This window comes from Salmo salar, chromosome ssa11 (assembly GCF_905237065.1).
Source record: "Salmo salar chromosome ssa11, Ssal_v3.1, whole genome shotgun sequence".
Taxonomy (NCBI): domain Eukaryota; kingdom Metazoa; phylum Chordata; class Actinopteri; order Salmoniformes; family Salmonidae; genus Salmo; species Salmo salar.
Genome location: NC_059452.1, coordinates 95685096 through 95707724, shown reverse-complemented (window position 1 = coordinate 95707724; position 22629 = coordinate 95685096). Strand labels below are relative to the sequence as shown.

The window sequence follows — 22629 nt, the reverse complement described above, 5'->3', positions numbered from 1 at the left end:
TGTAGACGGAAGGATGTAAGGGTTTATAAGGAAATATATAATAATTGAAATGGAGATATACAAATTGTGTTGAGTGACACCCTAGGGGGTGTCAAAAGGGGGACTCTTAAATTTCCCTGAAATTTCTTATTAGAGTATGTTCACACCCCAAGGGGTGTGAAAAGGGGGATTGTTAGGGTTGAACTGGCTATTTGTATGCATAACCTTTATAATATACTGGGGAAGCTATGCTACAATATTAAGTATATGAACTGCGGATAAATCAACTGCTGAAGACAGGAAGAACGACACCCGGCAACAGGAAGTGCGTCACGACGCTGGGACCAGCCTGCGCGCCGACGATAGGAGGAGCAAGTTTAAACCACGCTCCTCCTCCCTCTGACAGGCCAGCATTCAGCGGGAACTATCTCTGTCAGAGTATAAAAGACAACAATAGAATGTGACGCTCTCTTCTCTGTTTGCCCTGCGAGGTGTCACAGAGAGACCGTATACGAACGACATATTTACCATACACGTGTTTGCATTAATTAAAGTACAGCTAAATCAGAAGTTACTATGTGCTGACTATTTTGTTCTGATACCAGAAACGAATAAGACGCAACTTTAACATTAGATAGCTAACATTAGGCTATAGCTAGCCAAGCAAATGGCTCTTTCTGTAAATGGCTCTTTCTCCTTTTGATCAAAAAATAAAGTTTACGTTCAAACGGCTCTCCTTTGAAATAGTGACCTGTGACGTACGCCTAGTTTCCTGAAACGGGTCACAAATATCTAATCCTAGCTACCAATGCTCTAGCATTAATTTATTGAGGCAAGCAGATCAGCGATATCAAGGTGATACCCAAGCATATGCCATGTGTATATGTGACACACAAATATGTATGCTCATATTTTTTATGTTTTATTTTGTTTGTTATTTTATGGAGCCATCCCTTGTATCATTTTCTAGGCCTCACAGGCATTTACATTGAATGTATGTATATGATTATTGCTGCTAGGGAGAGCTGTGCAGTCAATGGAGTGTGTTAGTGAGATCTTGGAGGTTTCTTCTTCAATCTTGGAGAATGCCTTCTACTGAAAACGAACGTTTCTCCATCTCACCATTATACCCTATTAATTCAGGTATGTAATGTGCAAAAGTGCAATATGACTCAACATATTGAGGTAACATGTTTAACTACATAGTCCATGAGTTTGGTGATGTTTGAAGGCAATTGAAGGGAGTTTTAACAGTGAAAAACTGGTTGGTATTTTCCCCATTGTAAGTAATGAAGGTTGACTAGGTTGCTAATGGTTTACATGTAAGAGAAGGGATTAAGATGGCGTCCAAACTTTCTGTCCTTTTTTTTAACCACGCTTTAGATCCAATTGGTTTTATTTTCTATGAACAAAGGCTCAGTTTACTTGAGGTAATATATGTAAATATGTGATGTCACGATAAAATGTGTTTGTGTTAATATTTGTACAAAAATAGCATTTAAAAGTTCTCTAGCCTGATGCTAACCACATTTAGCTTGGCAAAACGCTAGTTAGCTCTAGGCTAATTGGTTTCAATCAATGTTAGCGTACATTTTAGTGGTTAATAATGTAATGGTTGTAGCATTGTTTCTCATAGGCCTCCAGTAATTTTATATTTTTTTTCAAAATTGACACAGTTAGTTTTATACATAATGTGAATGTGTAGATGTATGGTGACTCCAGTTTTGGATGAGCGGACCAACGAGACTGCCATGGGCAAGTCCCTTGACGGATACCACTGCGGTTGCATCGATGTGGATGGGGGGGTGCTCCCTCTGCTGTTTCCTGAAGTCCACGACCATCTCCTTTGTTTTGTTGATGTTGAGTGAGAGGTTATTTTCCTGGCACCACACTCCCAGAGACCTCACCTCCTCCCTGTAGGCTGTCTCGTCATTGTCTACTACTGTTCTGTCGTCTGCAAACTTGATGATTGACTTGGAGGCGTGCTTAGCCATGGAGTCATGGGTGAACAGAGAGTACAGGAGGGCTGAGCACACACTCTTGTGGGGCCCTAGTGTTGAGGATCAGCGAAGTGGAGATGTTTCCTACCTTCACCACCTGGGGGCGGCACGTCAGAAAGTCCAGGACCCAGTTGCACAGGGCGGGGTTCAGACCCAGGGCCTCGAGCTTAATGATGAGCTTGGAGGGTACTATGGTGTTGAATGCTGAGCTATAATCAATGAACATCATTCTTACATAGGCATTCCTCTTGTCCAGATGGGATAGGGTAGTTTGCAGTGTGATGGTGATTGCATCGTCAGTGGATCTATTGGAGGTGGTAAGCAAATTGAAGTGGGTCTAGGGTGACAGATAAGGTAGAGGTGATATGATCCTTGACTAGTCTTTCAAAGCACTTCATGATGACAGAAGTGAGTGCTACGGGGCGATAGTCATTTAGTTCAGTTACCTTTGCACAGGAACAATGGTGGCCATCTTGAAGCATTTGGGGACAGCTGACAGATAAGGAGAGATTGAATATTCTGTAAATACACAAGCCAGCTGGTCTGCGCATGCTCTGAGGACGTGGCTAGGGATGCCGTCTGTGCCGGCAGCCTTGCAAGGGTTAACACTCTTAAAATGTCTTACTCACGTCAGCCACGGAGAAGGAGAGCCCACAGTCCTTGGTAGCAGGCCGCGTCGGTGGCACTGTTATTCTCAAAGCGGGCAAAGAAAGTGTTTAGCTTGTCCGGAAGCAAGACCTCAGTGTCCGCGACGTGGCTTGTTTTCCTTTTGTAGTCTGGTTGGACTACAAAAGCAGTTAGTCCGGTTTCTAGTTAGTGTTGTGTCTTTGGCATCATTAAACTGAAGACGTATTTTTATCAAAAATTCTCTGTAATTATTATTACGTGATTAAACTAACTTAATCGTGTAACTGTAATTAACTAGGAAGTCGGGGCACCAAGGAAAATATTCAGATTACAAAGTTATAATTTTCCTAATATAACTTTCAGATATTTTAATATCTGATCAATTAGTCTTCCAATTAATGAATTATTCTTTACCTCACGTTAGTCTCATTCCAAACGTTGTAAATTGTTGGTTATCTGCACAAACCCAGTCTTCACTATGAGTCATCCATACATCAATTGTCTTAAATCATTCATTTACTAACTAAATAGTCACAGAAATGCACACAAACAAACAGTAGATATAGTTACAAGGAAATGATAGCGGAGTTTCCCTAGTGGGATAAACCGGTATCCCGGCTTGGTGGACAAAAGGGAAGAGGGGGTCGACTGAGATGAGACACTACAAAGTTGATAATTATAACAATTGAAATGCTAATTCTTTGCACATGAACGCTCACTCATTCAGGAATAATTGCAATCAATATATATATTTACGCTCAGTGTGTCCTCGTGATTGTTGGAAAGTTTGTTTCTGTTGGAGAGTTTGTCCGCCCTCTATCTCTCTGCCGTGGTTTGAATGGATAGTTCAGAGTAACATTCAGCAATGTTGTTATAGAATAGATGTTTCGGCGGTTGTCGGTCTTCGCGTTCAATGATACCGAATTCCTAGCTGCAGACTAGTAATTAGTATCAAAGATTTGTTCTTATTCTGTGGGTTTGATAGTCTCAGAGTTTTACCACGTGATATGGTTAAGAATTCAGCAATGGCTCAAACCTTAGCCCTCTCATAATTGAGGTAAGCTTGATCTCTACTCAAACCATAGCCCTCTCGTAATTGAGAGAAGCATGGTCTCTACTCAAACCTTAGCCCTCTCGTAATTGAGAGAACCATGGTCTGAAGATAAATTCCTAAGGTGGGGTTTATATTCGGAAGAGCAGAAAGGGGCGGTCCCATGACGCCAGATTAATGTCTGCGCTCATGGGGCGGGCCCATGACTTAGTTAAACTCCAAAGGGAATTGGAGTTTCCTTCATTAAATAGTTTAAAATCACATTATATAATTTCACATAGTTTCATCTTTACTCATTCATTTTATACAGCAATTAGATGCAAGCCTCACAACTGAGACTCTTGTATAAACTCTCTCTCCAGGAACTTCACCGACCATTTATACATTCTCCAGAACATGAATATTGTTCAGTTCTCAAGTTCTGTGAGGTGGGAGAAGTTCCTTTGTTCTCTCTATGAAAACTCACTCTCTCTCTATACTGTCTGGCCATGAGGAAGAATCTCCTCCAGGAATTTATGACCTGCCTAACAGCAGCCTGGGTGCAGGAGAGAGAGAGAGGGGGGGATGGTGCAGAGAGAGGGGAATGGTGCTCGCAGTTCCCAAAGAGGGCAACGTCATGACATTAGGGTAGGTTTTAATAGTCACAGTGGGTACAACATCTATACCGTATCATTATATACGTCAATATTATTCTTGGAAGCTACCCAGAACATATACCAGTCCGCGTAATCAAACCAATCTTAAAGCGTGGATTCCGATTGGTCAGACCAGCGTTGAATAGTCCTTAGCACGGGTACTACCTGTTTGAGTTTCTGCCTATAGGAAGGGAGGAGCAAAATTGATTTATGGTCAGATTTGCCGAAAGGAGGGCGGGGGAGAGCCTTGTAGGCATCCCGGATGCAGTTTGCATAAAGTTTCCAGTTTGCATAAAGTCCAATGAAGTTCTTTGAGGTCCGTCGTGGTATCAGCTTGAGGAGGGATATACAAGGCCGTGACAATAACCAAAGAAAATTATCTTGGGAGATAATATTCTAGGTCAGGTGAACAAAAGGACTTGAGTTCCTGTTGGGGCTAGGGGGCAGTATTTTCACGGCCGGATGAAAAACGTACCCAATGTAAACAGGTTACTACTCTGGCCCAGAAAATAGAATATGCATAGTATTAGTAGATTTGGATAGAAAACACTCTGAAGTTTCTAAAATAGTTTGAATGGTGTCTGTCTGTGAGTATAACAGAACTCATATGGCAGGCAAAAAACCTGAGAAAAATTGAATCAGGAAGTGGGAGAAATTAGAAATGTAGTTTTTGTTTTGAATCCCTTGAAAAACTACAGTGACATAGGATTTACATTGCACCTCCTAACTCTTCCATTGGCTGTCAAAAATCTTTAGGAACTGGTTTTAACCGTCACCTGTTACCGGGCAGAAAATTGTGGCTCAGTCAATCACTGGCCAGTCTGAGGAGAGGTGTCTTGTGACGCGCGTGCACGTGACTTCGTTGTTTTTTATTTTTCTTCTGGGATGAATACCTATTGCCCGGTTGTAAAATTATCGCAATTTTACGTAAAAAAATACCCTAAAGGATTGATTGTAAACATTGTTTGACGTGTTTCTACAAACGGTAATGGAACTTTGAACATTTCGTCTATGGATTTGCGTCCACGCCACATGGCATTGTAAAGTGTTCTGGATGGGTCAACAAAACGGACGTATTTGAACATAAATGATGGACTTTGCAGAACAAATGAACATTTCTTGTGGAAGTGGGTGCCCATCCGAGTACATTCCGCCGAAGATCAGCAAAGGTAAGTAAATATTTCGAACATATTTTTAGAGATGTGTCGTGGTTGTAGGCTAACTGTATAGGTTAGCATTGAAGGCTAAGTTCTGTACTCAGAATATTGAACAATGTGCTTTTTCCGTAAAGTTATTTTGAAATCTGACAAAGTGGTTGCATAAAGGAGTAGATTATCTCTAATTCTTTAAATAATTGCTATAAATTTTGTCAACGTTTATGAGTTCTTCTGTAAATTAAATGTGCCTATTCACCGGAAGTTATGGGGAGAAAACATTTTCTGAACGTCACGCGCCAATGTAAAAATTGGGTTTTTGGATATAAATATAAACTTGATTGAACAAAAAATGCATGTATTGTCTAACATGATGTCCTAGGAGTGTCATCTGATGAAGATTGTCAAAGGTTAGTGCTTAATTTTAGCTGTATATCTGGTTTTGTGATGGCTATCGTGCTTGGAAAATTGCTTTTTTTTTCTTTTTCTTTTTGCTAAGGTGCTATGCTAAAATAATCTAATGTTTTGCTTTCACCATATCGCCTTTTTGAAATCGGACAATGTTTATTGAATTAACGAGTAGAGTATCTTTAAAATGCCGTATAATACTTGAATTTTAATTTTGAGATAATTTTGTTTTGAATTTCGCGCCGTGCTATCTCACTGGTTGTTGTCCAACCAATCCCTTTAGCGGGATTGTATCCTCTAGAGGTTATCACAATTACACCATGAGTCGTTAATCATGAAACATACACCACCGCCCTTCTTCCTGGAGATATTTTTATTCCTGTCTGCGCGATGAACTGAGAACCCAACTGGCTGGACCGACTCAGACAGTATATCCCGAGATCCATGTTTCCGTGAAATAGAGTATGTTACAATCCCTGATGTCTTTCTGGAAAGAAACCCTCGCCCTGAGCTCATCAACTGTATTATCCAGAGACTGAACGTTAGCGAGTAATATACTCGGAAGCGGTAGGTGGTGTGCGCGCCTCCTAAGTCGGACTAGAAGAAGATCACTCCGAGTACCTCTCCACCACCGGCGTTGTTTTGGGTCGGCCTCTGGAATCTGTTTAATTGCCCTGGGGGGGGTGCGAACAAAGCATCCGCTTCGGGAAAGTCGTATTCCTGGTCGTGATGCTGGTGAGTTACCGCCGCTCTGATATCCAATAGTTCTTCCTGGCTGTATGTATGTAATAACACAAAACACATTTCTGGCCTAATAATGTAAGAAATAATACATTTGTCTGCCATTAACATTATTGCATGTCAAATCAAACATTTTAATTAAATCATTCAATGACTATTTTTATATACCTGATCAACCTGTAACATGTGTGTTTGCTTGTTTACATCTGTCTCCTACCCTGTTCCCTTTACTCAGCTCCTGTTCTCCAGGACCCAGGGGTTCTGCCTAACACCCAGACATGGATCCACCTGATGTCCTCCATTACCAACCACCCTCCAACTTTTCATGACAATAACAGTAGCTGTCGATGATGTAATGTCATTCTCTGCTAAGAAAGAGCAAGAAAACTATCATACTCGGCACATAATGTGAGATACACAGATGAACTAAAAACAGTAGCACAGCAAACACTCAGAACAAAGAGAGCAGCAGTGCCTGGACTTTGCAGTCTCCGAGTCCCCCTTCCGATACTGACTGCCTGTTGAGAACAAGTGACAGGCAGAACCTACCATCCATACAGCACCCACTTCCTCTCTATTCCACACACCAGAATTCAGTATTTCAGTCTGATTGCCATATGAGTGGACAAAAAAATCAGAAAGTAAATTGACATGTAACAAAAAAATATCAACTTTGATATATTTAAATCTTAAATATTGCCAGATTAAATCTTAAATATTGCCAGACTGTTTCACAAGATGTTCATTATAGTAAATTGTAACGTATCCCTTGATGGTATTTGTTAGTTCAACCTTATTTGTTGTATCCTACAGTAGGACATACTATATATATATATTCAACCACAAGGGTGTACTAATTATTATGATTTTTTTTTTAAATGTCATAATCATAGCTCCAGGACTACTGAAATAATATTATTTCAGTGTAGATAAGGAAAGGCCTGTTTAAAATAAAAACATTCCAGCCAGACAAGCCAGTGTATGAATCAAATGTATTTGCGTATGAATGCAGTGGAAATTAGCTGACTTTGTGATCTAAGGTGAGTAACATGAAGGTGTTGTGTGTGATATTTTTTTTAGCCTAATTGATAACAAATATAACATGGGGAAAAGTCAGGATCCTAGTCAGGATATTTTTTGTGAAAATCCAGATTAAGAATGTAGGTGATTGTGGGCTAAATCAATGACAAACAGCTGAAATGTTCAGGCTTGATCATCTGTGATCAAAACAGGCTGGGGTGTTTTCGGTTACGTTTAGGCTAAGGTTATACGTAAGAACGTAACTGCACTGAAATTAATAGGCTAATTCAGTGCGATTCTCCTGAATAAAGAAGTGTTTCTGTTGATCTGTTTGGCCTATGCATAGACCCATAACGATTCTATCCTTTTGGTATTTTGCAGTAGGCATAGCCTACTACTAATATTCTAAATTGTGCAGCATTTAATAAACCAACCACATTTTCCTGTGATGTTGAGGCTGAGCAAGACCTTCGATAGGCATCAAAGCTGGGAACGAGGGACTGAAAAACAGCTTCTATCTCAAGGCCATCAGACTGTTAAATAGCCATCACTAACACAGAGGCTGCTGCCTATATACAGACTTGAAATCACTGGCTATTTTAATAAATGGAACACTAGTCACTTTGTCTACATATCTTGCATTACCTAGCTCATATGTATATACTGTATCCTATACTATTCTACTGTATCTTATTCTATGCCCCTCTGACATTGCTCGTCCATATATTTTTTGTATTCTTAATTCCATTCCTTTACTAGATTTGTGTGTATATGTTGTGTAATGGTTAGATATTACTGCACCGTCGGAGCTAGAAGCACAAGCATTTCACTACACCCACAATAACATCTGCTAATCACATGTATGTGACCAATACAATTTGATAAGGTTTGTGATATATGGCCAATATACCATGGCTAAGGGTTGTTTTTTATAGTATATTGGCCATATACCACACCTCCTTGGGCCTTATTGCTTAATCATACCAGTCAATTGACAAAATGATCTGGAGTTTAATAAGGGTGATTTCTCTAGTAACATTCTTAATTTTGTAATAACATGCCTTGTGGGTAGGTTAAGATGTCATTGGGCTAAAATGTTTGCGAGACCGGGCAACCCTGGTAGCAATCCAAAAGGATCTTGGCTGTAAGAGATTCAGGGTCACCTTGAAGGACCACACAGAGACCTCAACCTTTTCCATGGTCATGGTTAAAAAGGTGACATTTTGATAGTCACCCTGTCAAGCGGCATCATTCACTAGATGTTTCCATTTAACAACCTCACGTCGTAAGTCAGGAGACTTGTCAAGAGTTAAATCTATTGATAAGTTTGATGTTAATTTAAAAACGTTACTTGTCTGCTGCCCCAGCAGTGAGGTTTAGGATTGCGTCGGTCATGGATGTACATTTCAGTCAACCTTTTGTTGCTCTTTTGCAGGTTATTATCCAACATGTGAACCACTCCACTCAGCTGAGTGTTTTGTCCGTTGCATGTGGGGAGAGATGGGCTGCAGTTCACATATTCTTCCTCTTAATAGGAGGCAAATGAGTGTCAAAGTCACTACTGAAGAACAGTAGTGTAATATCAAAATAGTACGTTGCATAAAGTTTAATAAATTTACAGCTAAAGAAAGGCACAACATAAAAATAAAAAGTGCAGTCCTTTCAATGCAGGGAAGAAATCAATTTGGAGCCACACAGAACGTAAAAATGTAATTATTTATTTTAAACCAGAGGTATCCTAAACATACAAAACAAAATTGCAGGCGCAAAGAAACTCCAAACTCGTCAAGATGTAGTGTCAATGTCAGTCAAGAGGAAGACATCCTCACACCTAAAAAGTAATTCCACTTAATCAAATGGAACCCCCCCCCCAAAAAAAACGAATTCATCATTCCTTTCAGCCATAAAGTGAAATGGATCAGCCCTGCTTCAAGCACAGGTTTTTGTTATAATAGGTCAGGGCAATGTTAAATACCTGGTTGTCAGACTGGACATCTGCCTGAAGTCTATGGATTGTGTGTCTAGATACAGATAAACACTGGTTCAAATCCCTCAAACACAAACTTACAATTCCATGAAATGAACATCCCAATAAAATAGAACAATTAAATAAAAACTATTTCAATAGCCATATGGTAGCACACACACGCCACCTTAGACATCTTTTAGGAGTTAAAGGGTATGAACTCTTATGCTATTGCTTTAAATAGGCTTGTTCAACTGAGAAAAACAAAAAGGGATCAGGAGAACACTGATAGAGCACAGTGTTAAAGACCCAAAGGACAAACAAAGTAACTACAGGGAGAAAATAGTTTCAAAACCAATTTGATGTTTTGGTCTAGGACAATTGTACCCTACAGATGAGTCTGCTCACCAGCCAGTGTCTTATCCAAACACAATAGCATTTTCTAATTTGTCAAAGATGATTAATCATCCTCCTCTTCCTCATCCTCATCCTCGTCATCATCATCGTCATCGTCATCATCATCGTTGTCTTCAGCCTTCTTTGATTTAGAGGCTCCTGCCCCACCCACTTTTCCTCCTTTGTAATCTGCCACATCCTAGAAACCATAAACAAGTCTTAATCCACCATTTTTGCAATATTTAGCTAGCGATTCCTTGCCATGTGACACCAGTCAGAGCACAGTGGTAAAATCCCATTAAATTGCACATTTAAGACAAATACAGAGTTCTCAATGGCATTACCTTTTGGTATTTTTCCTTGAGTTTGTTGGCTTTGGCAAGATATGGCTGCTTATTGGAGTCTGTCAAGTTGTTCCACATCTCACCAAGCTTCTTGGCCACATCCCCAATGCCAAAGTTTGGGTGTTGGGCTTTGATCTTGGGGCGCTGCTCAGCACAGAAAACAAAGAATCCCGATCTGTAAGAGAAGAAACGTAGTCATTACAGATTGTTGCAGGCCTTGAAAAGGAACCATATTGTTGTGAATTGTCTACAATAAGCAGCATATATCAATATGCAATCAATATCACTTCAAATTGCTTCAAAAGCACAACTAATTAAAATGAATCTGAAGACACCTACGTGAAACAGTGCAAGATGGTAGTTAAATAATTAACATAATTCTATAGATGATTATAGAGTTTTAGGAAGAGACATACGGAGGTCTCTTTGGTGCATTAGGATCCTTCAGTGCCTTCTTGCCCCTCTTCCCAGGAGGACCATAGCTCGTCATTTCCGAATCATAGCGAGCTTTGTCCTGCTTGGCCTGGTCCTCAAACTTTGACTTCTCCTTTGGAGACATTGTCTGAAAAACAAGTGGCAAGTAAAATGTTAAGATGGCATAGCAATGGATATGACTGAACTATGCTAGCCTAGTACCATTATGTTGGAAAATAATGATCATGACAAAATTGTTTCACACTGAAATACTAAAACGTTTCATGTTACTCCTCTACCTTCCATCTTCCAGAGCACTTCTTGGAAAACTCTGAAAAGTTCACTGGGATCTCTGGATTCTTATTTTTGTGTTCTTCTCGACAGGTTTGAACAAAGTAGGCATAGGCAGACATCTTGCCCTTCGGTTTACGAGCGTCACCTTTTGCCATTCTGAAAAATGGTGGATGTTCTCTTGCACCACTAGAATATCGTCCACCAGCTCCTACAAGACAAAGACATTAAAGCTAAATTAAAACGCTCTCTCTCCGGAGTCTGGAACTCAAAAGCACATCACAATGATCCTTCTATGACGGACAAATTTTCTGACAATTTATACTTAAGTAGTTCAAGACAAGATGCCCAGCTATTCCCATAATACAAGTTTAGTGGTATGTATGAAGATGTCAACGACTGCACCTTGAAATATTTTTAAATCAAGCTATTGTACAGTTAATTGATTTAATCGTATTTTGTTGGTTAGCCCACGCCGACGCACACAGTGGCTTAAGAAGTAGATTAAAATAGTACTTAAAGTAGGCCTGTTAGAGCAGATTTTTAGATAGCAATGCTGCCTGGATTGTTAAATGAATTCTACTTTAAATTCAAAGTAGAAATGTGCTAGTTGATTGAAGAGATATTTAGGCTACTCAAGTCATCCACCGTCAAACCGCACATCCGATATTAGGCTAATTGAAATTATTTTTAGTGCATGTGTCGGTGATGCAACTCAATATAGGCCTACGTGCGGTTAGAAGCGAATTCCTCATCTTCCATTTTGTGCAAAAAATTCTCATGACAGAAACTGTCCTTTAATTTTATCAACATTTCGTGTTTTGTATTGCTCTCCTTCACAAATAGACCCATTAACCACATTTTAACACAATTCTAAAGGCGCTTGTATGGGGACTGTATTTGGTGCCGAATGAAGGGTAGATCGCCTATAGGAGTGCATTGACTAAAATGGCTTCGGCTTCCCTGCTAGGGGAAGGCTTAACAACAAAGCCATTCATACACAGCCACGGATTACAAATGGCACGGGAACAATGTCAACGCAATACATGCGTTCTGATCTTAATAATTTGATCAACTGAAAAGGCTTCTTTCGATTTCTATAGGCCTATACATTTATTTTCCAAAACGCGGACATTACATCAGCTTGTCAAAGTTCTCCAAGCACCGCCCGGCGCACAGCTGAGCTGTCAGTAACAAAGGCTGTACAAGCCAGCCATGACTGGTATAGCGATGGCAGCACCGAGTCAAACACAGCAAACTCAAACCAGAAGGAAACGCAAAAGAAACGAAATAACATTTTCGACATCGAGGGAACGAAAATATATCGGAGATTAAAACAAATTGGTGTCGTTTCATTAGATTGTCAGTCTTGAAATAACATTTGATGGCTGATTGTAGTCGTTCAATGGCCAGCCATTTTAATGCACTTATATGCTCGATAATGAAAAGTCTAAAAAATGATATATATATAATAAATATATAAAAAGGACGTAATTTTTTTCAAAATAAATCACAACTTTGAATCGAACAAATGCCAATGCTTTTCAATATACAAATGTTACGTTTCGATAATCTACCCAAAGAACCAGAATCATTTTATATAAAAAGGCCAATAATTAAACTTTATGAATAGAAATATGAACACATTGTTAAGAATGAGGAAAAAGTACGCCAAAATATAAATTTCTTATAGGATGCCAATATATTCCAAACAATTGTTTTCAATAGGCCCTGTCGTCTGCCTACCTGTGTTTGTTTGAGCGCAGTCAGTCACACGATCCGACGTCCTTCCCTTTAACAGCTGAGTACCATACACAGCCTCGCGCTAGCTGACTACGAGACCGGTCTGATTGGATAGTCGTTTCACATATTTGAAAGAACCTCCACTAGTATGTATTGGTTAGCACCTTGGAGAGCACATAATATATATTCATGACATCCCAACTTCAATTGGACCAACAGCAAAGCCTCTTGTCAAAGCTAAACGTTTATGTAAACTTACAATATGCAACATCTTTCCTTCAGTAATCGAATTCTGTATAGGCTTAGAAATGGGTTTTATGAACACAATGTTCACAAATGTAGGCCTATATAGGCTACACATTGTGTTGGTTGTAAAGTACCACACACGTATATCATGAAGGGATGAGTAGGAAGAGGAGAAAGGATGAGACATTAACATTCTGTGGATGGCTTGTTTTTGACATTTTGTTTCTTACAATATAGTGAAATAAATAAATAATTATCGTGTGCCTATCTTTCCCCCAAATATACAGACCTAGAATGTTTGATCCGTTTTATTTGGAATGTAACAATCTGAACTGTGACACTGGGTGCGTTCGAAAATCCACTCTGGAGTGCCAGAGGGCGCTCAGAGTGTGCTCTGGGCGTTCGTAAATTCAGTGGACGCTCTGGTTGAGGAGTAGGGTTGATCCGAGCATTCTGAACTCACAACGGCAGTCAAGCACCCAAACTAGCTTGCTAGCTATTTCCAGGCAGAAATTAGAGAATTCCTCACTGACCATTTTTCTTACCCTAGCAGAGCTGGTTAAGCTGAGTTTATGTTATCCAGAGCGTTGGTGACTAACTGTGCTGCTGGCAACAATTTAATTACGCTTTTTTTGCGGACGTTTACTGACACCGGCCACATTCAATGGGTGTTGAATGCATCTGTTACTCTGCGCTCTGGCACATCAGACGAGTCCTCTGAAATCAGAGTAGAATTAGCATCTTATCATTAGATGTCTACGTTGGTGTTGTGGTGGTTTCCAAGGCCTACATTTTGACATGTGACTTAATTGAACGACACTGATTTTTTACCTTGCTGTTGCAATACTACTGCAATCCCAATTTCTGCCAAGGACTCAAACATCTCCTACCCCAAATGAAGAGATGTGTGCTGCTCAAATGCACGAGACTTGGCACAGGAGGGAGAAGTTGGGTAACAGCAACAAGAACAGCGCTGGCCACCAGCATAGCCCAAGCTTGGCAGACACAGGCAATGCAACTCCGACTAGGCTGAATGCAGAGCTCCACTCCTAAGCACTTCAGCCATTCGTTGGTCTCAGACGTCTGCACTCCAGCCCAGGAGGCTGAGAGGAGTGATGACAGCAGCAGCTCCAGCAGCCGCAGCACTGGCTTACTTCCCAAGCTGATCTCTGTCCTCAAAGAGATGTCTGGGGAGTTGCAGATTCAGAGGAATTCCCAAGCATCTTGTCAAGCCCAGCACCAGACCCACATGACCACCTTCGGTCTACAACTAGTGATGGCAGGAATGGCATCCCCACCCTCTTTTACCCCCAAGGCTTCACCTCACAGAGCTCTAATGATTGCCCTACCTCCCATTCTCCCTGCAGATAGATTTAAATTAATAATAAATGCCTATTGCAACAAAGTTATGGTGTCAATATAAGAGTTTTAGACATGCAGGATATACAATCACATTCACAATGCAGTCCATTGGTAATTTATTCCACCTTAAAGCTTGTGAGTCATATCTAGAAACGTGTTAGTATACATTATTTTATAACTACTCTACGCAGATGGCAGTAATTGTACCGGGATGTCCACTGTCCAAATGTCTTTGTGACCTCTGGCATAAAGGGGTTCCTTGAGCCAGCGTGGGTTTGACAGCTGTGTGAGGTGTTTCTCTGTGAGCCCAGTGAGCACTGCTGCCTTCTCCATCTCCCTCAGATCCTCCTCTGGCACACTGTCAGAGCAGCACCAAGTCTCCCCCACCTCCACCAAGCCTGAAACAAGGAAATGACAGGGGGTTGGGGATATTCATCAACTCTAGTTTAAATCAAGCCTGAGATGTGCTGTGTATGTCCTCCTTCCCCACTTGCTAAGTCATTCAAAAGTACTGTTTTACCTGCCACGACTCCACGGCCGAATCTGTCACCTGAAGCCAGAAGCTCCTCTACTTGCATATGGCTCATTCCAAGTGTATTGGTGAGCATGTCTCTCCACTGGTCGCCCTCCCAGTCCTTCTGCGCAATATGAATAGCTAGAGTGCAGTTTTCCATTGTGGACAACAAGGGGCGCCAACGTGTCTCAATACTTTTTACACCATTAAGTACTAACCCCGCGTACGGCTGCCTGAATGATAGGCAACCCACTTGTAATGTCATCTTAACTCAACGTGAATGTTACAACCAGATGCTAGGTATTTTATCACTCTAAACCACTCGTAAGATACTGCGCTAGTAAGTACAAATGGCTGTTGCACTCAACATAATCACGCAGTCAATCGACCCCTTTTGTAGGTTCTGCGCTTGTCGCACTAATCTCTGGCTGGCTACATGTATCCGACTGTAATTGTAATTAACAATGGTTGACTATTGTCTAGAGACCTTGGTATAACAAATGCAATTAACTCTGCAAATCCTCGAGGCACCGTAAACGTAATTTTGAGCTACAAGACTAACTATAGACACTTCCTGTTTAAATCCAACAAAAACGTCTCAAGAAGGTAATGAGAGTTCCAAAATGTTTAGAATGGGAGCATAGTGCCATCTAGTGACTCACAAGTCCAAGGCATCCATTCATTCCATAATAGCTAGCGTTCTACGTCCGTAGACGTCCAGTCATTGCGCTAACGCTAGTTAGCATTGGCTCGCGAAAATAACTTCCTTCATACTGGACACACGTAAAAATGGTATCCACGGGTTCATCGGACTCTGGGAAGTAGATTAAGAGCCTCATTGCCAAAATCCAGAACTATCCCTTTCGTTGTAAATTGCAACCGATCAGCAATCAAGTATACAATGTTAAAACAGAAAATGATTTCCAAAAAGTATTCTTTCAATTTGAAATAAAGGTTAATGCATTTTACAAGACATGGAAATGATGACCAGATACAATTTTAAATAACTTTATTGTTTGTTATTGGTTAGTTATCAGTCACTTGGAGCAAGTATATATTTAACATTTGTATTAAAGTGCTTGCCAGAAGAAGAAGGAAAAAAAAGCTATATTGCAACATAATGTGTATGGTGGAGGGCAAGAAACAAGGTACAATAGAGGGGAAAGTATACCATTGGTCCATCCCCAGTCAAAAATGTGTTTTCAAATAAGTAATGCTTAACTCTCAGGCCAGCCGAGAGAGAGTGGTCACAGAACATAGACAAAACAAACAATGGGATATGTCAGAAGTTCAAAGGGGAATGGGGGGGGTACCATTTGTGTTAAGGTGAGAATTTCACCAAGAAAGCATTTTACACAGGTAAAATGATATCGAAGCAGCACTGCAGGTTCTCCTTTACTCATCACCCAATGCAGTCCTGGCAAGGTTGAAGAGGCCGGCTGGTGGTTTAACTAAAAAACAGCACACACCAGTAGGAACTGAGGTGAAGTTGTGCACCCTGAATCAGATCAATTATGGTAACAGAAAAGGTCAACAACTAGGAGCAACAATGATGTCATCCTGCCATATAAAAAGGGTTGCTAGAGGGACAAGGTTGTTGAGTAACTTAAATACACAGGACAAGACCTCAAGAACGCAAAACTATCCAAATACACATGGGTATTAGGGTATAATCCTATATCGTACACTACTATATTACAACAAATGTTACTCAAACTGTTAAATTATTTAATAAAACATAAGAAAATATCCCCAAGTAGCAAGCTAATCTTAGATTTAAAACAGTTAGCCTAATAAGCATGATCTTGGTACAGTATCATCCAAGCATTGATGCACAGGGTTTGGGAAATTTGCTAGCACAACTTCTGACACGCATATAATGCACCTTCAACTGGAATCATGTGAAAGACATCTGAATATTAAAATCTCTTTGGAGATTTTGTTGGCCAAAACATCACAAGGGAAATAAAAAGTACTGTACAGTATATCATATCACATAAATAAAAAGGATCTTCGTCTTGTTCCACTGTCAAAACAATAGAAAAACTCACGATGATATAAGAGTGCCTTTGGTCACTTTATCTGGATAGTCAGGATGGTCCATCTGTAGGTGCTCTAAAGATGTTCATACTACCAACTTCATATTTTCCCGAAAATCTACCAAGTTTAAATACCGAGAATACTTCATATTTATCCCTAGAGTCCCGGGGAATACAGCAAAAACCATTTAAAGGGGTTTAAACCAAGACATGGTTACTGTGCCACCTTGTCGGCTTGGCTGCGTCACTATTTAAAGATTTCAGAGCAAATTAAACTGATATTTAGTAATGACAGTGTAACTGCGAAACAGGCCATTCATAAATTCATAGCGTTGTCATGTTCCTCAATTAATTCAGCGCATTTCAGAAGTAGGCTAGTCTCGACAGAGTACATTCAGGGCGCACAGAGAGTACAGCATTGTCGAATCACACAACATTTGTAACATCAGTCAAACCAAAGTCAAAGTTGCTAAACTTGCTAGATATTCTCTCATTCTTTGGAGTTTATGTCCTATGTTTGGCAAAATCGAGTTGATGATTATATAGCAGAAAAGCTGATGAATAACAGGGAGATGAAGAGTGGAAATCATTTAACATAAAGTATCTTAACGGGGACCAACTCTGTTTAAAAAATATTCACATCTACTCCCATGCCGTTTGTTGATCACACATTCTCTACCGAAACTCTCATATGGGCAGCAAGGACGAGACCCCGCAGAGAAGTAGGGGTAATATTATTGCATTATTTTGACATGCATAGGCGAGAGACGTCCTTTGATAATGCAACCTATGGATTACAGAATGTCAGAATTTTGAGTTTTAGTGGGATTGGGACTGGATAGAAAAATTGCCCCAGCTCTAAGACAGGAGAAGATACAATTTTCCCTTGTGCCTCTGAATTGTGACAGAGATGCCTATGTAGTGAATTGTGCATAGGCCTATCAAATTTGAGACTGTCTTAAGAGTCACAATGACAGCTCAAAGAGGCACACGTTATTTTATAGCCTATACTGTAGGGTTTAACTGCATTCAGGTCGAGTGTGCAGTCCAGCAGTGTCAATTATGCATGTGCTTTGAATTTATGGCGTCTTTGTGTTTAGTAAATATGCTAGGCTAAAGGCTTCCATGCAACAACCTATTTAATTTTTTGCTAATCAGCTGCTGCACATGTGTATTTTGTGGAATTGCATTAGAGCAAACATTGGGGATTTTATTTGTTATTTCCCAGGTCTTGTCATTAAATCTTTTTGGGAAATGTGAAGTATGTTCCCGGGACAGTTAATCCCTACTATTAACAAACTATCTGTTGATAAGCAACTGCTTGTTAAGGTTAGAATAAGGGCTAGGGTTAAGGTTAGGGTTAGTACATAGTTGAAATGTTACTGATAGTCCATCTGTAGATGCTGTACACACTATCCAAATAAAGTGTTACCGTACCTTTTGTTCCACAAACTCTGCCATGGTTTTTCGTTTTTGCTAGAAAGTCAGGTCTGAATTCCAGTCCCACTGCTCACTAGGAGTGAGCCACATGGAAACTATGCTCTTCTGCCTCTTCTTAAAATGGGTGGTCAGAGCACCACAGCTGTCTGGTGCATGTGAAGTCCATCAAAACTCTAGAGCAGTAGTTGCAAAGCTTTAATTTAGTCAGGCATGTCAATGCACAGTTTTGGAGGAGGCACAAAGTACTTCCCTGGGCTCTGTGTGATCACCACACCAGTCTTTTTGCGAAACATGGGGGCTATTTTTGGCGGGTCGTGTGCAGGCATCTCTACGGACACCTCAGCATCCTCGTGGTGCAGGTCGTAGGAAACGTTCCCATACTCCCGCAGGAAGGGAAAGAGCTCAAGAAGAAACTGGCAGAAGTCTTTTCGGATGCCAAACCACCCTGTTAGAAAAGAGAAATACCAGTTAAAACAAATAGTTTGGAGAAATATTTGAGGAGTTACACTGACTGCATTCTCAGAAAAATAAAAAGAACACTGCCTCAATATGACAATTATTGCTGTTGCACCACTATCACCATCGAGGAGTAACTCACAGTGGTTGCCTCCTTTCTGGCCGAAGGTCGTGGCCATCAGAGTCACCAGGGATAGCCAGAGAGGCACGAATACTGACACATAGCTGGAGCTGTAGTGGCCATCCAATTTATGGACCAACAGGATCTGAAGAGCCAATGACAGAGACAACAACAAAAACAAGGCAAACAGGGTACAAAAAATTAAATATTACTTTCTCAACTTCTGACCTTCTTCTGCTCTCTGACCACAATAGTAGCTGAAGGATGGACGACATGACCACATACCTCAAAAGTTAGCAAGGGTACAACGATTGTCATCCAGCTGATCGCCATGGTGATGTGAGTACGCCGTTGCTCTGCAATGAGGTCCATAGACCGCAGGAAGAGCACTGACCACACAATGTAGTAGAGTACCACAAGGCACAGGAAGGACATGACGATCCACAGTGGCACACAGACAACCTGAACAAAATAACATGAAATAAATAATATCAACATATTTTACAACTCACTGTAAGTTGTCCTAAATTCCCATTCGTTTTTCTTCCCCAGACCTAGATATTGGGCAGGTTGTTCTCTTACCAGCCAAGGCCAACTGATGATTTTATCTAGTCGTAGGGCAATGAAGATAAACTGAAGTATATTGACCGAGCACAAGATCTCCAACTGATACAAAGAGAGATAGGAAGAACAGAGTAAACGGGTGAAGAGGGATGTAGACAAGTATACTATATTCACCGATATCTAGCCTAAATAGACTATTTGTGAAAAATAACATCCTTATGACTGATATAATGCCAGACTGACCTCTAGAGAGCGATCATGGCGGAAGCCCCACACACAGGCTGCAACAGAGACAGGCGAGACGAAGAAGAGGGGCATGAAGACCAGCAGCCAGAAGTGAGTGCCCCTCTCCACGCGGTCACACACCAGAACCTCAAAGGTGAGTAGGAGCAGGTGGATCCCAACAGCAATCAGCATGGCCTTGAACTCCACACAGGTTTCACCCTCAGCCCTGCATAACCAGCATGACAGGCACAGTAAGATGAGACATACTAGTCAGCAGTGATAGCTATCGCAACCGGACAGCTTTCTCGTTAGGACAATATGATATTGATAAGACAGCCACATTGACAAAAAAAGACCTACAAAAGAGTAAAGCATTTGTTTAAAAAGCACACCTGTACTGTGGGTTGTGGGCCCAGACGCCTGTGCCCACTGAGGCACCGATGATGACCGTGAGCTTCCATAGCCATATGGGGGCAAAGACAGCCCAATAACTCCATTGGATGATGCCATCCAGACGCAGCGACAGCAGAACCGAAAACAGCAGCAGGCAGGCATAGATGAGGAACTTACTAAGTGAGGAGAAAAACAATTATCCCCATTAATCTATTCAGCAATCAATTTAGCTTGCTACTCATCATCATTGGTACAAAAATGCGTCCCCCAATGCGATTCCAGATCAAGGAAACTGAACTATGTGGAGTTGGCCATTTAGGCCATTCAGTTGCTTAGTTATCTAGCTAGCTGGCATGCAATAACTAACTAACTAATACTAAACGACTGACAGCAACACACAACAGGGCTGGATAGCAAGCCAATAACATTTGCTAAAATAGCTAACGTTAACTGGGTAGCTTATGCTGTTCTTCCCCAATATAATAACTAGCTAGCTGACCTTACCAGTTACCGAAGCTGCTAGCCAACGACGTTAAGTTAACGTTAGCTAGCTAGTTCGTTCTGTCATGATTCACCGGTTCAGATAGTCAATGACTGAATAGTAGTAGGCAGTCTAACTAGTTAACGTTATCTGGCTAGGCGCTTTCCAACACAGATATGCTGGCTAGCTCTAACGTCGTTAGTTAGCATAACCGTAGAGACGTTATATCTCTTTACGTTACCTGGGGTTGAAATCTTGGAAGAATCCCCGAAGATTCATGACTAAAACTTATAATCGTCTAAACCATTATTTGTATTAATAATGCAATCACGCATCAAGAGGATGTTGTTTTTAATCAGGCAAAAAGTTAGCTTGCTTGCTTACTAGCCCTCTATCGCGGTTCACGTAGACGCAAACGGAATGTCCATGGTAGTGTTGTTAAGTGCCAGGCACTAGGGGGTCAGTATCGTGTACAAAAGTAGTAGGCTAACTGCCAAAGACAGTACAGGTTTAGAAACGGTTTGTGCTACTACTACCACTGGCAACAAATGTAGCTCAATCACCATTACAGCCCGCTAGTTGCCGTGTTCGAGACACTGAAGGTATAATAAGAACGAAAGCATAAAAACCGTGATGTATCATGGGTAAATTGTGATTGACTGATCTACAAATAATAATGAGTTGTTATTTATGAAGCAAGGTGGTTTGTAGATCAGTCAGTCGGCCGTCTCCTGCACTGTCTGCTGCAATGTCGAACAAACCCACAATGGTATATTCTGATTGACATAATTATTTATTTTTTCTTCTGATTGACATAATCTTGGTTACCCTGAAGTACAATTATTTCGTGAAAGTGTGTAATTTCGCCGTTTCATGTCCATGAGAATCTGTCCATGAGAGATTATGACTGACACAAAAACGTTACAGTTTGCGGAATAATACATTGTAGCCATAGACAGTGTAAACGCAGAAATATAATAGGCGGATGTTTTACAGGATCAAGACAATGCACATGTATATTTTATGAATGGGGAAGAGATATCTCTAGCAAATTATCCCATAAGAATTATTTATCAATTGGTGAAAAAAAATACAAAAACCAGAGTACCATGTAATGTTTTGATTTCTGGAAACACCAGCTTGGTTTCGTTATGTTTTTGGTTGATGTAGTTTATAATGGATAATGTTATTTGTCATGGATGCCAAACACATTTGAACTACATTACCCAAGAGGGAATCCTGTATGTTTGTGTCCTGCCATTTACCACTTATGTGAAGCTAGCCACTATAAGGATTAGCCAGCCACAACGGTGGAATTTGCGGTTCCGCTTCAAAATAAAGTCCCTCATTGAAAGTGACGCAAATGGATACAAATATTAGAATCATACCATATTGGGACTACATAATGCTAAACAAAGTTGAAATGTTGTTATATAAATTAAACAAAAAACAATAATTAGTTCATTTAACAAAACGTTTACAAATCAGTTGAAGTCGCACTGTGGATATATTAGACTTCAGAATTGCATTTGGGGCGTACTTACAGTGAGCTCCAAAAGTATTGGGACAGTGACAATGTTGTTGTTGTTTAGGCTCTGTGCACCAGCACTTTGGATGACTTTGAAATGATAAAAGGACTATCAGGTTAAAGTGCAGACTGTCAGCTTTAATTTGAGGGTATTTTCTTCCATATTGGGTGAAAAGTTTAGAAATTACAGAACTTTTTGTACATAGTCCCCCCATTTTAGGGGACCAAAAGTATTGGTACAAATTCACTTAGATGTGTATTAAAGTAGTAAAACAAATGTTATTTGGTCCCATTTTCATAGCACACAATGATTACATCAAGCGTGTGACTACAAACATGTTGGATGCATTTGCTGTTTGTTTTGGTTGTGTTTCAGATTATTTACAATAGAAGTGAATGGTAAATAATGTATTGTGCCATTTTAGTCACTTTTATTGTAAATAAAAATAGAACATGTTTCTAAACACTTCTACATTAATGTGGACACTACC

At 40.4% G+C, this 22629-nt stretch overlaps 3 protein-coding genes across 3 annotated transcripts; all 3 read right to left on the bottom strand.

Moving 5' to 3' along the window:
- Positions 1-9317: 9317 nt before the first annotated feature.
- On the bottom strand, positions 9318-12948 carry LOC106563671 (high mobility group protein B3). Its single transcript, XM_014129454.2, has 5 exons — positions 12773-12948; positions 11035-11237; positions 10738-10883; positions 10322-10496; positions 9318-10176 (listed from the first exon to the last, which is right to left on the bottom strand). Exons 2-5 carry the CDS (start codon positions 11182-11184, stop codon positions 10042-10044), a joined length of 606 nt encoding a protein of 201 aa, XP_013984929.1. The 5' UTR covers positions 11185-11237; positions 12773-12948; the 3' UTR covers positions 9318-10041.
- Positions 12949-14476: 1528 nt separating this feature from the next.
- LOC106563672 (protein EOLA1) lies at positions 14477-15510 on the bottom strand. The gene is made up of 2 exons (XM_014129455.2): positions 14898-15510; positions 14477-14775 (listed from the first exon to the last, which is right to left on the bottom strand). The coding sequence occupies exons 1-2, from the start codon at positions 15154-15156 to the stop codon at positions 14561-14563; spliced, it is 474 nt and encodes a 157-aa protein (XP_013984930.1). The 5' UTR covers positions 15157-15510; the 3' UTR covers positions 14477-14560.
- A 375-nt stretch (positions 15511-15885) lies between these two features.
- Positions 15886-21259, bottom strand: LOC106563673 (transmembrane protein 185-like). The gene is made up of 7 exons (XM_014129457.2): positions 20852-21259; positions 20129-20305; positions 19755-19962; positions 19530-19613; positions 19233-19409; positions 18969-19092; positions 15886-18815 (listed from the first exon to the last, which is right to left on the bottom strand). Exons 1-7 carry the CDS (start codon positions 20887-20889, stop codon positions 18571-18573), a joined length of 1053 nt encoding a protein of 350 aa, XP_013984932.1. The 5' UTR covers positions 20890-21259; the 3' UTR covers positions 15886-18570.
- Between the last annotated feature and the right edge of the window lie 1370 nt (positions 21260-22629).

Coding starts and splice junctions, on each gene's coding strand:
- LOC106563672 (XM_014129455.2), bottom strand. CDS start 15,156: ATGACATTACAAGTGGGTTGCCTATCATTCAGGCAGCCGTACGCGGGG. Junction 14,776..14,897: donor CGGCCGTGGAGTCGTGGCAG/GTAAAACAGTAC, acceptor TCCTTGTTTCAG/GCTTGGTGGAGGTGGGGGAG.
- LOC106563671 (XM_014129454.2), bottom strand. CDS start 11,184: ATGGCAAAAGGTGACGCTCGTAAACCGAAGGGCAAGATGTCTGCCTAT. Junction 10,497..10,737: donor AATGCACCAAAGAGACCTCC/GTATGTCTCTTC, acceptor CTTCTCTTACAG/ATCGGGATTCTTTGTTTTCT. Junction 10,177..10,321: donor TCAAGGAAAAATACCAAAAG/GTAATGCCATTG, acceptor TATGGTTTCTAG/GATGTGGCAGATTACAAAGG.
- LOC106563673 (XM_014129457.2), bottom strand. CDS start 20,889: ATGAATCTTCGGGGATTCTTCCAAGATTTCAACCCCAG. Junction 19,614..19,754: donor GCCATGATCGCTCTCTAGAG/GTCAGTCTGGCA, acceptor TCTTTGTATCAG/TTGGAGATCTTGTGCTCGGT. Junction 19,410..19,529: donor TCATCAGTTGGCCTTGGCTG/GTAAGAGAACAA, acceptor TATTTTGTTCAG/GTTGTCTGTGTGCCACTGTG.